Source organism: Solanum dulcamara, chromosome 3 (genome assembly GCF_947179165.1).
Source record: "Solanum dulcamara chromosome 3, daSolDulc1.2, whole genome shotgun sequence".
Lineage (NCBI taxonomy): Eukaryota > Viridiplantae > Streptophyta > Magnoliopsida > Solanales > Solanaceae > Solanum > Solanum dulcamara.
In genome coordinates this window covers 11597134-11613602 of record NC_077239.1, presented here as the reverse complement: position 1 = coordinate 11613602, position 16469 = coordinate 11597134, and the positions used below count along the sequence as shown (strand labels likewise).

Sequence of the window (16469 nt, the reverse complement as noted above, 5' to 3'; positions counted from 1 at the left end):
TGATTTTGTGGCTAAGTGTCTAAATTGCCTACAAGTGAAGTATGAGCATCAAAAACCAGGTGGTCCCATGCAAAGAATATTTATTCCCGAGTGAAAGTGGGAGCGCATCACCATGGATTTTGTGATGGAATTACCCATGGCGTTAGGTAAGTACAACTCTGTTTGGGTGATTGTGGATTGATTGACCAAATCAGCTCATTTTTTTTGTGAAGACTAGCTACAATATAGAGCAGTTAGCTAGAATCTACATTCGTGAGATTTTTAGGTTGCACGGGATGCCTATCTCTATTATGTCAAATCGAGGTTCGGTGTTGACCTCTTAATTTTGGGAGGCATTACAACGTGGTTTGGGTACGCGGATAGACATGAGTTTAGCATTTCATCCCCAGATTGATGGCTAGTCCGAGCGAACTATTTAGGTGTTGGGGGGTATGATTAGGGCTTATATGATTGATTTTGGTGCCCGATGGAACAAACACTTTCCCTTAGCGGAGTTTGCCTATAATAATAATTATCACTTCAGCATTCAAATGGCCCCATTTGAGGCACTGTATAGTCGTAGGTGTCGATCATCCATTAGGTGGTTTGATTCAGTTACGGTGGATGCATTGGATACTGATTTACTCAGGGATGCTATGGAGTAAGTAAACTTGATTCATAGTCGACTATTGACAGCACAAGGTTGTCAAAAGAGCTATGTTGACAAGAGGGTTCGTTCCTTAGAGTTCATGGTGGATGACCGTGTGTAGCTTAAGATATCGCCCATAAAGGGTGTAATGAGATACGAAAAGAAGGAAAGGCTTAGCCCAAGCTTTGTTGGCCCGTTTAAGATTCTAAGAAAAGTAGGTGAGGCGGCTTATAAGTTGTCCTTGCCCCCTAGATTATTAGCTTTCCATCCGGTGTTTCATGTCTCCATGCTTCGCAAGTATATCCCGGATGAGTCCTATGTGATTTCTTATGATTCAGTGGAGTTGGGTCTGAATTTGAATTATGAGGAGGAGCCGATCGCTATTCTAGACAGGCAGCTTCGTAGGCTCAGAAGCAAAGAAATTGCTTCAATTAAGATGCAGTGGCGACATCAACCTGTTTAGGAGGCAACTTGGGAGATAGAGTCTGACATGCGGACTCGGTACCCTCAGCTATTTGAGACTCTAGGTATTTCCTTTATCTTATGTTCGAGGATGAATATTATTTTTAGTGGTGGATGATGTAATGACCTTGAGGGTCATTTTTGAAAATTCTCAAGAAATTACCATTTTACCCTCTCGTTAGTATCCCCGGGTGTTAATTGATTGGTTTTAGTAAATTTGTAAAACGTTGTAATTTGAGTGAGTTTTTAAGTTTTAGAGGTTTAAATTGCTCAAAAGTGGTTTTTAATATCAACTCGAGCTATGGGTCTCGGAATGGGATTTCATTAGTTTCATCAGCTCCAAAATGTGGAAATTGGTCTAGGAGAATTATCGGAATTAGATTTGGGGTTGACACGTGGATTTAAGGTCTTAAGTTAGAAAGTTTGGTTTTAAATGAGTCAAGTTTAACCTTGGTCAACGATTCGAGTTCGAAGGCTCGGATTGGATTTTTGATAATTCTGTGGGTTTCACTGGATGATTTTAGGCCTAGTAGAGGCTTCATTATATTTTCGAAAGTTCCAAGGACATTTTGGTATTTTTGAGGTTCAAGTTAATTTAGTTGTGACTTATCGAGTTTCGGGTCAAAGAGACCTCAAATTTAAATTTTGATAATTTCATTGAGTCCGGAACATTGATTTTAGTAGGAGTGCATATATAGGTTGTGTGTACGAGATTCCGAATGAATCCCGAGGGTCCAATCAGAGTAATTTTAAACTGGGTCTCATCTGTTGTTTCTTAGTTCTGGTGCAGCCTATAATGTTCTTCGCGATCGCGACCGAGGTCACGCAATAGCGATGTGTTGGTTCTTTTTTCTTTGCAATTGCTAGAGAGGGTCTGCGATCGCGCTACATAACTTCCCAGTGCTTCGCGATTGCCAGAGTTAGTGGCTCGCGATCGCATTGCACAATTTTGTCTTGAATAGTAAAATGTCAGGGGAAACCCCATTTTCACTATTTTTGAAGTTCTTAAGCTTGGTGGGGCAATTTTTGAGAGAGATTTTTGAGGAACAATGTTGGTTAAGTGATTTTGAGAAACAACGTTAGTTAAGTGATTTTGAGGAACAACGTTGGTTAAGTGATTTCCTAAACCCGAAGTGGTGATTTTGAATTCAAATTTTGGTCAACATTTTTGGGTTTTTCAGCCATGAGCTCCATTTTACACACAGAACCTGATTCTACAGTCAATTTCCAGATTTACTCTTTTCAAAAACTAATCAATTTTTGGACTATTATACTCCCAATTCTGAAACCTATCAATATGAGTGTCATTGGACTCCTTATGACATGTATGTTTTATTCTTGAAGTGGGTTGTCAATTCGGATATTAAATTTAAGGGTTGTTCATCCAGTGAAATATTTGAGTGTAGTTTCGATAATTAAGGTAGGTTTAATTATCCTTCTTGAAACTGGGATGGGGTAATTAGTCAATCTTATGTTATAGACTATAGGATGAGGGTATAGTGTAGACTAAGACTGTGAAATTAATTATGATGCCCGTGTGGGAGCTTATCTGTGTTGTGTAACCCGTGCGGGGGCCTTATTTTCTATCTTATGTGCTCTTAGCATGTGTAATTCATGATGTACCTGTGATAGAGGTGTGAGGGGACTAATTGACTTGAAATGCCCGCCTGAGGGGTTAAATTGAGGGTAAACATGTGTTATAGTAAGATTCCTTCCTATTGTTGTCTATTGAGGGTAAGTATCATGTGTAGGTTGAGTTTAGAGAACTTGAACCTATTTCACTTGTGTAGTAGTATATTACTTTCATGCCATACGTGTTATGATGCATACATTCTCATTTATTTACAGCATTATTATTGGGAAGTTGAGAACTGTGACAGTCTTTTTGAAAAAGATAATGTGGCACCTTTTAAATCTTGACCACGAGTTAGGTGGCAAGTTGATGAGATTTTTGAGATCATGATTTAGTATTTGGACTGCGAGTCCCCTATGGGTCCTTATTTGGAAGCCTTAGCTCGACTGGTGTATACGACAGATTGTACGACAGTCTTGATTCCACTGTACCACCATTTTATTATATCATCATATTACATTGCACTGGATTGACATCTGTGATACTTGACTTAGTTGATTAACTGTGATACAAATTATACCTATGTGTTTACATTAATCGATCCGTTCAATATAAATTGACGGCACCATAGCCGGAGTGAGATTTTTCTATATGCAGGTGGAAGCGTTCCTTATTTTATTTCATAGATTTGATTAATTACTTATACTCAGCCGGCTAAACCTACTGAGTACGTATGTATTATACTCACCCCTACTTCTGTATCCCTTTTTGATGCAGATTCTAGTCAGCGCATTCCACGCGGCAGCTGATTCTCTAGCGGTCTTATAGCTCCAGATTAGTGGTGAGATCTCAGGATTTTGGATGGTCACTAGTATATCGTTATTTTTTAGTCTTTAGTCCTTTTCAAGAGACTTATGTATATTTTCAGATTCAACTACTATATTAGATTCTCTTTATATTTATGACACCAAGTTTTGAGATAATTTTTTATCGTTCTTTTTATTTCATTAATTATGGCTTGACTTCCCTTTCAGAGTCTCGTATGAGTTTTACTTTTTAGGATTACAAATGGGGATTGGGTTCGGGATGTGTGCCATTATGACCTCATTTTTTTGTTCGTGACAACGACCCAAGCTAGGCCCTAGACCTGATACGATGATTAGAATCCAAAAGAACTCCAACCAAGCCCTAGCATACATCGCATACTAAGATAAGTAAAGATATTAATCAAGTCATAATGCGGAAAATAAGTCTCAAAATAGAATCTTAAATAAAGAGAAAACTCAAAGATATGTGTCTGAATAAATGGAGCTACATAGTCATGATAGTCTAAACATACCTCTACTAGTCTAGATGGAGGCGTAAGAGAAGCCCTAGCTCACCCAAGATAAAAGATAAAGTCATAGAAAGAAATATTGGTTGATTTACCTTTCCTAATGATTGTATTTTATGTATTCGGTTGGAATTAGCTTAGCACTGAGCGAACTTTGTGGTGGGGATCCACGAGGGAACTTTAGTATCAACCCTTAGTTCTAAAACTATGTGCCACTGTAGGTTGTCTTTATGGCTTAGCTAGTGGATCCATATCATGTTATGTTTATGATATGGAGTCTACCTTGGCAAGTATCTCCTCTCTTCTTGGTGTGGAGTTACATCAGATTTCATGTTATAGCTCACATGGTCTTACATGTCGGTTAAGGTTAATATCCCACATATGTATATGCTATATCTACGAGTCTTAATGAAGTTTTATGATGCATTGACTTTACGATATAATTTCAAGTTTTTTCAAGTTTTTATTCATGTTTCCAAAATATTGTCCTTGCATGCTTCTCACATACTTAGTAAATTTCATATACTAACGCGTACTTTTTGCCTACATTGTATCATAATGTAGGGTCCAATGATCATCATGCTCATCCTCTTGCTCGTAGCTAGATTGGATTGCTTAGCTTTGTCACTCAATAGGTGAGTCCTCATACTTTGAGGAATTGTAATAATTGTGGGGAACGTATACTAATGACTAGAAAGGATTCAAGATGGCTAAATCTGATAATTAAAACTAGTATTAACTTGGGAAATAGATAGTGTAGAATAATAATGTTATTTGATTATTGTATAGGTGTTGATGATTTGTATAGTATCATACTCGTGAGAATTATGTTAATGACTAGGATAGTGATTGAGCTAAGAAATTAATAATGAAATTCTAATATCCTGTGAAGGAATAAGGTAAGAGGGTAGTGTGGTCATTTATGAGAAGTTAAATGTGATATATTTATGTTGTTGTTCATGTTGATTATGTTATTTTTACGTAGATCTAATTCAAGTTGGTCTATGATGTCTACTCAGTATGTATGGTGTATGATACTACTCTTAATGCACCTTTTGTTGATGTACGTCTACTTCAAGTTGTTTAAAGCGTGGGAATGATGATTATTCATTATCAATTTCTACCTACTCTATCCTCGAGTGAAAGTTGTGTCTACCTTTTTATGTATTTTATTTTACTTTCTCTTTGTACTCTGTTAGAAGCTTTTGTACATATTTAGTCTAGATTCTTGGAAATTGTTAAATGATTATATAAAGATGAATGTATTTTTCTTGATTTTGTTTTACTTTGTTGACTCAGATATATTTTGCTTCACGATTTTCTATAAAATAAAAATGGGTGGTAAAGACTTGCCTATCTTAATAGAATAGAGTGGGTGTCTGTACGATCTCATAGTTGGATCGTGACAAATAACAACACTTCAAAAACCATCACTTTAGAAGTCAAGTTCAACAATTATGTTCATAAGGTAAAATACGTTCATGTACACATATAATAATACGAAATCCAAATATGAAGGCTCGCTTTGAGTTTGTTCCACATGCGCAAAAGACCTATTCGAAACCTTGTAATTAAAAGTATGTTCAAAGAGACATACCTCAAATTATCCTAAAACGTCCTAAACATGTTTCACGATGCTCAATGTTGTCTTTACATGCAATGCGCCACACTCTCCATTGCACCTAAATTCAATGATGTGTCCATTGTTCACCACGCCATCAAATGCACCAAATTTGATGTTATGGAACGTGTGACACACTATCCAATGAACCAAAATTTGGTGTGGTAGAGCGTGTGTCACATGGTCTATCGCATCAAATACTTAAAAACTTCTATGCACGCCTTAGCAAAATGTACATAACATTTTGTATAAAGCTCGGTTTGACGAACGATTTAAAATACCTGAACTAGACATGAACACCATTAGTAGGATAGGTAATTCATCCCAAACTCATAAATTTCAATAATCTAGGTTTAATCACAACCATAAAATGAGTTCAAGTCTAATTCAAATTTTTGGAGTGTTACAGTCCAAGTCTAATCACAAACATAAAATGAGTTCAAATCTAATCCAATCACGTAACATAGGAGACCCACCTTTATGGTATTTTCTCAGTATCAAGATATGAAAAATTGGATGAACACCATATAAGCTAGATGACAATGCTAATTCATTAGCCACCTCCTCAATGCCCTGTAAAATCACAAACGAGCCAATATACCCTCAACACATCTTACCCTTCTTTTCGAACCTAATCATACCCTTTATGGGTGACACCTTCCACAAACTTGCTCCTCAAACATACGCCATATTACAAGTCTTTCACTCTGCATAACTCTTTTGCCTATTTTGAGTTGTGAGAACTATCTCTTGAATCAGTTTGACCTTGTCCAAAGAATTCCTCAATAAGTTTGTACCCCATAGCCTAAACGCGAATGCATCAAACTAGCCAACTAGTGAGTGACATCTCTTATCATACAATACCCCAAACACTATCATTTGAATGTTAGAATGATAATTGTTATTATACAGAAAATCCTCCAAAGGTAAGAATTGGTCTCAATGTCCATCAAAATCAATCACACAAACCCTCACCATATCCTCAAGGACCTAAATAGTCCTCTCGAATTGATCATTAATTTGTGGGTGAAATTTTATGCTAAGTGCAATACATGTACCTTACTCTTTTTTCATAAAAATCTAAAAATGAGATGTGAACTATATACCCCGATCCAAAATGATAGAAATAGGTATCTCATGCAATTGAACTATCTCTCATATGTCGATATAAGTAGTATTTCAATTTTCTCCATTCTCTAACACAACTCACTTTCATCCCTACTATATTATTTACTTAGATTACATATAAATATTTTTAAAATAATATTTTATGTTTGATGTATCAAATAAAGAGAAAATATCATAAATAGTCCCTTAACTATGCATTTACAGAATTTGTCTTTTAACTATTCAAAAACTTGTCAGATTTGGTCCCTTAACTATAACTTACCGGTTTTAATCCCTTAACCATACACTTACTGGTTTTAGTCCTTTAAGTATTCCGAAACTTACCAGGTTTGGTCTTTGTCCATTTTTTTATACAAATAACTTATGTTTATATTAACGAAACTTATGTCTTCCTAAAATTAAATTTGTAATCCATTTTTCAGTTGTTTCTCTTTCACAACTTCTTTTTCTTCAAATTACTCTTATAAAAAGAACAATAACCTCAAAAATTCAAAATAAAATTAATGAATAAAAAAGATATAATTAAGTCCTAATTTTATTCAATGGGGGATAAAATGAATCATATTATTATTGCTAATGACTTGAATATGCTATGTTTCCTTCTTTAGCAGTTGACGGTTCACAATCGGCATAAATTTATTTAATTTTATTCTTCATACAAAAGAAAATTAAAAAATTAGATCTTATTACTCAAATTTTTCTGGGTAAAATTAAACAAACAGAATAATAAAATCGACCTATTCCAAAATTAAAACAAAATTAAAAAAAAGTTGAAAATCTACCATTTTATAAATTTCAACTTTTGAAAAATTAAACAAATTCACTTCAATAAAGTCGTTAGAGTACAAGATTTGGAATAAAAACATGTGAGAAAAGAACTTTTAATTTTATTCTCGTTGTAAAAAAATTATTTCTATTAAATATAAATAAATCTTTTCCGACACATAACGGATAATAATATTTTTCTTTTCATAATAAATTTTAGCATCTTCAAGTCATTAGTAGCAATGATATGCTTCATTTTATCATCTCTTGAATAAAGTTATGACTTATATTTTTTTCCTTGTAAAAAATTTGTTTTGAATCGTTGAGGTTAAGATTTTTTTTATCGTAAGAGTAATTTGAAGAAAAAGTAGTGGAAGAGAAAGAAACAACTGAAAAAATGGGTTACGATTTTAATTTTACTGAGGCATAAATTTCATTAATATAAACTTAAGTTATTTATACAGAAAATAGATAGAGATCAAACATGATAAGTTTTTAAATACTTAAAAGAATCAAAATCGGTAAATATATAGTTAAGAAATTAAATCTGATAAGTTTTTTGAATAGTTAAAAGACTAAATTTGATAATTGTATAATTATTGTCTATCAAACAAACAAACAAATAAAAATCCATTGAATTTTTTTTTCCTTTGATACCAAACACACCCTTGGGATATAAATTGGTCCCACCAAGTAGACAATTGTTCAAAGTTATCTTTTGTGGAGTTTTGATATACATTTTCTTCTGTTGAGTCTCATCGATAACAAGCAAATGGTAGGACCAATTCGTCCACAATTCGTGCTTTTTGGGTCATCCATAGTACAGTTCAGCTATAGTCATCAAGGATGGGGTGCAACACTCTCTGACCTTTATGCTTGCAGGGTACTTTTAATGTATTATTTTAGTGGATTTTTCTGGTAGGTTACGTGTGTGTTATTTCATGAATTTTTGTTATTGATGCAGTGAATTGTGAAGTAATGGGTACCACTTGATTTTGCAACTTTTTATATCCTTCTGAAATAAATGAGTCAGTAGCGCACTCAATTGGTCTTAGAATAGGGTATTTTTATCTTTAAATAGTTTAATCGCAGCATTGCTCAACAACAATAATAACATAGCCCGTGTATTCCCACAAGTGAGCTCTGGGGAGGGTGGGTGTACACAGACTTTACTTCTACTTTTGTGGGATGGAATCTCTGCATTGCTTAATACACGTATTCTTATTCTCCATATTCTACCCTGCATAAAATAATGCATAAGTTACACAAGTATTATTTATAAGAATATGTTAAATTGCAACCAAATGGAGTGTAAGTTTCATTGAATTTAACGAGGAGATCAATTCTCCTCACTCAAGCAGCCAAACCAAAGTACATGGTTGTGGTACTCAACTCAAACAATCAAAGGGGCTCTAAATTTTCTTGTCTACTACAAAAAAATGTTAAGCACTAATGGATGAGTGAACATGAATTTTAGAGCAAGTTAATTCTTTTTTAGTGCTATGAAAAAGCTTAGGATACCACAAGATGATGTCAATGCTAAGGCTGCAATAACTTCTTTCTTTTGTTTTCTCAAGAATCAGGAAATTTGGACAAAAGATGTGTGTAAAGATCAAAACAGTATGTAATACATCTGCTAAATTGTTGACATTCACAAGCAGTAGAGATGATAGACTTTTAAAAACCTTTTGACTCCATAACAAGAACTAATAGGCCGTTAGATTATCAGTGTCTCTTTCCTATGGTAAAAGAGCCAAGAGGAGGAAAGGATTGAGTGCAAAGTAAATTTTGAATTGTGTAAACTGCATCATCTAAAAGTATAAGGTGTTAGAGATGGAACACTTTTATATATTCATTTTAAGTTTTCAACACCCCTTAAGGGAAAGCATACAGAAATATTCTGTCGATAGATGTTGGTGAGACTCGAACAGGGAACTTCTACCTGTTGTCTTATTTGATTATTACCTCATTCTTGGTTGAGAATGCACATATCCTAATCTAAGCATAATTTTATCAATCAAAATTAAACCTTATCAATCTAAATCAATGCCGATCGTGTATGATTTCAACAGTAAGAAAGAGAGGCTGAGATTGACCAGCACGTAGTATGTGAGATAATTGTTGTTGTTGGCATAAATTGCATGTTTCTTTCAACTATATTTAGTTAACAATTCCTTAGAACATGATAAGGAAAGTTTACTTGATTGAAAACTCTCCTTTTGTGTCAAGTTTTCCAACAGCTAAGAGATTCTTCTTTTACGTCGTGAATCATTAATAATTGGTCTAGCTTCAGTTTTTAAGTGCTAAATGATGTTATGTTAAAGAATTATAGGATGGCTTTAATTGAGTTGGACTTAAGTTCACCGCTTTTTTCTTTCTTTCTTTTTTGCTGTAATTGATTCTTTCTTCGTGCATTATGTTGTTTCTTTATTCTTCCAGATGTGATTAACTATTGAAAGCTTTTCAAGCTAGTGGTGCCTCTTCCTTTCGTGGGTTAAAATGATAATCGTTTGGTTTGAATTTGAACTTTTTTGAATAAGTGGTGTAGATACATGTTTTGATACGAAAACTTGATAAAGAACATAATACTTCTAAGGCTAGCTGAATGCCTCTTATTGTATTTTGTGTGTACTCTGGAGTTTATCATAATTTTCAGTCACTTGCATATACAAAAATCTGGTGCTTATTTAATCATCCGTACTAATGGAATAGGCAGATATATTGCTGCGTGGATATGCAGGTTGGAATTCAAGGTGCGCTCTTCAAGTCTTGGATGAAGTTTTCCCCAAGGTAATGGTTGATGATCAAAGTGTACTGTCCTTTTCCTAGTTCCATATTTCGAATAACTTTATCTGTGTTCCAAGAGAATATAACATTTGCTAGGAAACTCCATGGAAATTATTGAAAATCATCTAACATAATGTTCTTCTGCGGAATTTTAAGCCCATAAAGTTCCTCTGTCCGATCATATTTAATATTGTTGGCTCATGTGTTGTTAAACTTAGGATGCAGCTGTACAGCCTTCTCTGGTCATAGTTTATTTTGGAGGGAATGATTCATTTGAGCCTCACCCAAGTGGCCTTACTGCCCATGTTCCTCTTCCTGAATATGTAGAAAACATGAGGAAGATTGCAATTCATCTGAAGGTAACATTTCTAAAATTGAGTTGCACGCCATCAATATATTCCAATGTGGTTAGGATACATTAAAGAATAAGAATATTTTCTTGTTTTTCCTCACAACAGCCTGTACGGGCAACTGTAATCCGTTTTTGTTTTAAATTTGACAATATGTGTTTCAACCTTTTATTTTGGTGGCACTTTCATTCATCCTATAATAACTCAATTCTCAATCATCATAGAGGTCAAATTGATGGTGGTACAAACAGTAAATTTGATCCACTTGCTTTTTTAGTATGAAGTTTTACCAAAATATTAAAATAAAGCGAATGTACACAGATATTCTGATAAAAATCTAGGTAGCACTTCAGCATCAACCCTTTTTTTTAACAATACTGAATTTGGTGTGGATTACTAACATATATCTGCTGCACTACCAGAGCCTCTCTCAGAAGACTCGGATAATCTTTCTCACTGCTCCTGCTGTGAATGAGGCACAAATCATTGAAGTATTTGGGTAATCAATGTTAAACATTTTTTCAAGATTTCTTGAAGTTCTTAATGCTGAATTAGTGACACATGTTTCTCATTACTGCACATAACCAGTAATAGTCTTGGTCGATCAAATGAATCCTGTCGGAAATATTCAGAAGCTTGTGTACAGTTGTGCCAAGAGTTAGGTGTGAAGGTTATAGATCTTTGGAAAGCACTTCAGCAGAGGGATGATTGGTTGACTGCTTGCTTTACGTAAGTTTTCTTTATACGAGATCATTTTTTGTGTTTTGTCATGTTGAACATGTAAAAATTGTGGCTTTGGCGATATGAAATCCAGCTTCACATATGTGTCAATCAATTAAATATGGAACTACCCCTCTTGAGATCTCTTACTTTAAAGAGTGAACTGATTCAGGTTCAAATTTGTGGTAGATCTTTCCTTTTGGCTAGTACCTGTTGTAATAAACCAAAATGCTACCATACCTTCTCAGTAACGACTGTATTTCTGTCAAATCTTCTGCAAAACTTGAAATGCAAGGAGATCCTACTAGTCTTTCTGTCATAAGTGATATGTTTTATTTGCTTAGATATGGACATAAGTGACATCAAATTTACTTGAACTATGTAAGGAAGTACACATGTGAAAAGGAATGGACTTACTTGGTTGTTATGACTGCCTCATGGCAATGGTGATGGATATTTGTCCGTAGGAGCTCGTTTTCCACGAGTTAGAAATCAAAGCATCTATAGAGTAGCTTAGGTTTTCTCTCCTTTTGCTCGTCACATCATAGATCACCTGCATGATCGAAAGCTGCACCAATATGCATGACCTGATCAATTAACATTGTTGAGCACAACTACACACCCAGACCTTGCCCTTACCTTTGTGAGGTAGAGAGGTTGTTTCCGATAGACCCTCGACTCAAAAAGGTCATCGAGCAGGCTTGCAAGAAAAATATAACAACCAAATAGAAAAATACAAAGCAAATGAAGCAACAAATAGTAACACAGATAGAAGAATAAGAAACTACACAATTACTAAATATTACTACGAATAGTAAGAAGAAAGGAGGAGACTAGCCCCCTACCTCTCCCACATATAGCACGACAACACTCGGCTACCTACTAACCTTCTATCCTAATTCTCAATCTTCATATCTTCCTATCTAGGGTCTTATCCTCAGTAAGCTGAAGTTGTACCAAGTTCTGCCTAATCACCTGCACAGTTATTTTTTTGCCTACCTCTACCTCTCCTAACTCCTACTACATCCAACCTCTCATACCAACTGGGGCATCCTCCTCCTCTTCAAAGCTTCACTCATCTTGTTGGCCATGGAGGCCCCTCCCACCTTTCTCCATATAACTTTGTTCCTAATCATATATCTCCTAATGTGTCCACACATCCATCTGAGCATCTAACCACCACTACGTAGAACTTACCACATTGTCAAATACACGATACATATTAAGTTTTGTCAGTGGTTCTGATCATAGATCTAGCTGAATGATATCTTGTATCCTGGCTGTTTTTATATTAAACCTTCTTTGGCGCTTATTCTGTTAGCGATCATCATGTTTATGTGCTTTTTTCTTTCTGGTAACTTCTAATGTTGGATCATCTTTACCACATCCTGTTGGCAATCACCATCTTCATGTCAACTTTCTTGATTTGTTTTCAGAAGGGATGGAATACATTTATCATGTGAAGGCAGCGAAATTGTGATTAAGGAAATCTTGAAAGTTGTCAAAGAGGCAGACTGGGAACCTAACCTTCATTGGAGATCATTGCCTACTGAATTCCCCGATATCTCTCCTTATATCTTTGTTGATCCCAAGGGTGAGACGGCTATAAAAGTTTCACAAATGGATTTTGAATGGCAGACTCGATGGCACTAGTTCAACTCTGATTTTTCATTTGAACTTGTCTTCATGAATCAGTGTGTGTTTTCCTACCATCTCTAAGTATGTGAATTTTTCTTCCAAGAAAATGCAAGTCTTCCCTATGAAATGGTCCTTGCTTTATCACTGAACACATTATACTTTTTTTGAAATTATAGGTTCATAATCTATTATTTTAAAAAATATATATTTATGTTTTGTGATGAAAATGTTGGGTATATATGAATTTAGTACTTATGGTTTTTACCTGTCACTATTTATTTATAGCGTCACAATTTTAAACAAGAATTCTCCTCCTTTATTCAGACTTGTAATCTCCTATGCTCGGTGTTAGGCATATGGAGATATTCCACATGAATGACATAGTTTTTAGGAAAAAATTAAGCCTTTTCCTTCACGAGTATAGGAGGATTTAGACCACCTAATTAATTATCTGATCGTCAAAAGGAAAAAATATGACATGGAAAAATATCTTTTTTTTTCCTGCGATGTCTAGACCACTTTCTAAATCCTTCTATTGCATATTTGAGTATTTTAAAGAAATGACAAGTGAGGTTAATTTCAATGGGGGCTAACCCATCGGTGCCCCTTAAAGTTGGCATCAATTTTCACTTAGACACCTAAAGTAGGAGATGTTCATTTTAGACACCTAATGTAAGGGTCTGATGTGTCATTTTGACATTTTTTACATAGCTGGCACCTCGCGTGTTTGTCACTTACCTGAGGCGCGTAAAAACTGTTTTTTTTAATTATTTTTTTTGTTCTTCTTCTTCATTTAGCTTTGACTGCAACTTTATTATAGTTGTAATGGTAAATTCAAGCCAAGGTGTAAACAATATCATCCTTTACTCTGATTTTCCGACGACTTCTCTGCGATTGTTGCCGCCTGATCGGATCTCCTCGCAGATCCGTTTCAACTCTATATTTCTAGTTTCTTATTCTTGTTCTTCTTTTCCGGCGACTTCTCTGCGATTCCGACGACTTCTCCGGCATATTTGTTTGGAGAAGATAGGTTGTTTCTGACGGTTAATATTCTTATAATTGAAAGATTCTTATATGGGACTTTGAAGATATATTTTTTGATTTTTGATTACCATGGCGATGTATTTACTTTAATACTATGGCATTTAAGAAATGAAGGTTCTTAGGTTACTCCAATTGTTAACACTGAAGGGGGTGGGTGGGGTTGGAGAAGATGACGGCGGGGTGGGTGAGGGGTTGGGGTTGGGGTGGGTGGGGTTGAAGAAGATGACGGCGGGGGTGGGTGGGGGTTAATAATTGTTAATTTTTATTTTTTTTAAAATTATTATTTGGATTTTTAAAATGCCACGTGTCATCAAATTATTGGTCATAAAAGTTATTATTTGATAATTATTTTTGATATATATATGCCACGTGTCTTTATTTAATTTGTTGTTTTTGACACGTCAGGCGAGTGCATTACACACACGTAATATATTTTGGTGATTGTCAAAAAAGTGTCAAAATGACACATTCGACCCTTACTTGAGGTGTCTAAAATGAACATCTCCTGGTTTAGGTATCTAAGTGAAAGTTGGTGCCAACTTTAGGAGGCCACCGATGGATTTGGCCATTTCAATGGTTGAACATGATTCGAGTCATGTTGGAAAATAAGTACTCTATTTACAAGATTCAAAGACATGTCATTATTAAGATAAAAAATCCTTATGCTATATGATGAGAAGGGATCCTTAATTATAAGTTTAAAGATATTTTAAACGAATTACTAAACATAATAATGCTTTTCAAGAAATAAAAGATCCGTGGGTTTTGCTATATGATGTGACGGTGCTTTAAAGGTGAAATGAATGTATATCTGATGTATGTCTACTGTCTTGTGAATGTTTGTATATATTTACTGTATTTTCTGCATATTAAATTATACATAAATACATGATACACAGACATACAAGTGCATACAATGAGTATGATTTCAAATCATGATTTCATCTTACATGGTTAAATGGGTCATGAGTTTGGACATGTGATTTCATTTCATAATTCTAAGTTCTCAGAAATGCTTGATTTGGGAATTTCATATTTTTCAAATATAAAAAATGACCCACAAATTTATATTTTGTAAAAAAAAAATCATCTTATATCTACTAACCATTCATTTCATATGTAAACAAAATTAGTCGATATTATTACTCTTACAAACCTTTAAACCATTTATATCGGATATAACTATCACTTTCGCCAACCAAATTTATTATTACCTTTAATCCATTTATATCAGATACAAAAATATGTTCAATTTTGTTCTTTTATTGAACTAAAGTTCGATCAATAAATATTGTATTTTTTAAAATAACTTTGTGATAGTGTAATATACTTTTGTTACGAACTTTTGCTTATTAAGTAAGATTGTATAAATAGTTGGAGCAATTTTGATAGTTTTCACAACTGGATTTTTATGATTATGAAAAAAAAAATACAACATAAAAATTCAAATTGCATGTCCAAACAAAACTTCAACTTCGTCACACATGATTTTCTATCATGATTTCATCTCACATGGCCAAACATGCCCTGCGTTTGAACATGTGATTTCACCTTGTGATTTAAAATCATGAGATGAAATCAGCATTTGGACATGTGATTTCATCTCATGATTTTAAATCACAAGATGAAATCTCAAACTTCAAAAGGCTTTGATTTGAGAATTTCATATCATGATTTTACATTTTTAAAATACAAAAATTGACTGACAAATTTATTTTTTGTAAAAAGAAAAAATCACCATTTTATATTAACTAATCATTTATTTCATATGTAACAAAAATTTAGTAGTTGATATTATTACTCTTACCAACCTTAAAACCATTTATATCAAATATAACTATTACTCTCACCAACCAAATTTATTACTTCAAACCAATGCCTACTTTATTTATTATCACCAATCAAATTTATTTATGAACATGATGATATAATTACAATGATATTGATCAACAAACGACGCAAAGTAACAATGTTGGTTCGTCTTCTCAAGTCATCTGATCGAGAAATGCATACTCAATGTGAAGAGTAATAGTACATTACAACTCATGTTCAATTTTACTTTTTTATTGAACTAAAATTCCATCAATTGTACTTTTGCTATGAATTGTATAAAGAATTAGACAATTTTAATAGATTTCACAACTTATGAATATTTTATGTTTATGAGCAAAAAATACAACTTAAAAATCTAAATCGCATGTTCAAACAAAACTTCTATCTCTTTATTTCATCTCACATGACCAAACTTTCATATCATTATTTCATCTTACATGACCAAACGGATCTTTGTGTCACAACAATCACCCTATCTAATTAACAAAAGATGCACTCAACTGTAAAAATGCTGACAATCGTAAACTACGTCCAAATATAACTCCAACCAGCTGCATCAAATAATCTGAACGAACTCCACTGAAAAA

The 16469-nt window shown here is 34.1% G+C and overlaps 1 protein-coding gene across 1 annotated transcript; it reads left to right on the top strand.

The window, feature by feature from the left end:
* Window positions 1–8236: 8236 nt before the first annotated feature.
* LOC129882406 (GDSL esterase/lipase CPRD49-like) lies at window positions 8237–13208 on the top strand. The gene is made up of 6 exons (XM_055956682.1): window positions 8237–8393; window positions 10223–10300; window positions 10516–10656; window positions 11070–11146; window positions 11236–11376; window positions 12804–13208. Exons 1-6 carry the CDS (start codon window positions 8283–8285, stop codon window positions 13018–13020), a joined length of 765 nt encoding a protein of 254 aa, XP_055812657.1. The 5' UTR covers window positions 8237–8282; the 3' UTR covers window positions 13021–13208.
* Window positions 13209–16469: the final 3261 nt, after the last annotated feature.

What these genes read in the sequence shown, in the direction of transcription:
- LOC129882406 (XM_055956682.1), top strand. Translation starts at nt 8,283, where the DNA reads ATGGTAGGACCAATTCGTCCACAATTCGTGCTTTTTGGGTCATCCATA. An exon ending in TGGATGAAGTTTTCCCCAAG is followed by an intron (nt 10,301 to 10,515) that starts GTAATGGTTGAT and finishes TGTTAAACTTAG; the next exon opens with GATGCAGCTGTACAGCCTTC. An exon ending in TGGTTGACTGCTTGCTTTAC is followed by an intron (nt 11,377 to 12,803) that starts GTAAGTTTTCTT and finishes ATTTGTTTTCAG; the next exon opens with AAGGGATGGAATACATTTAT.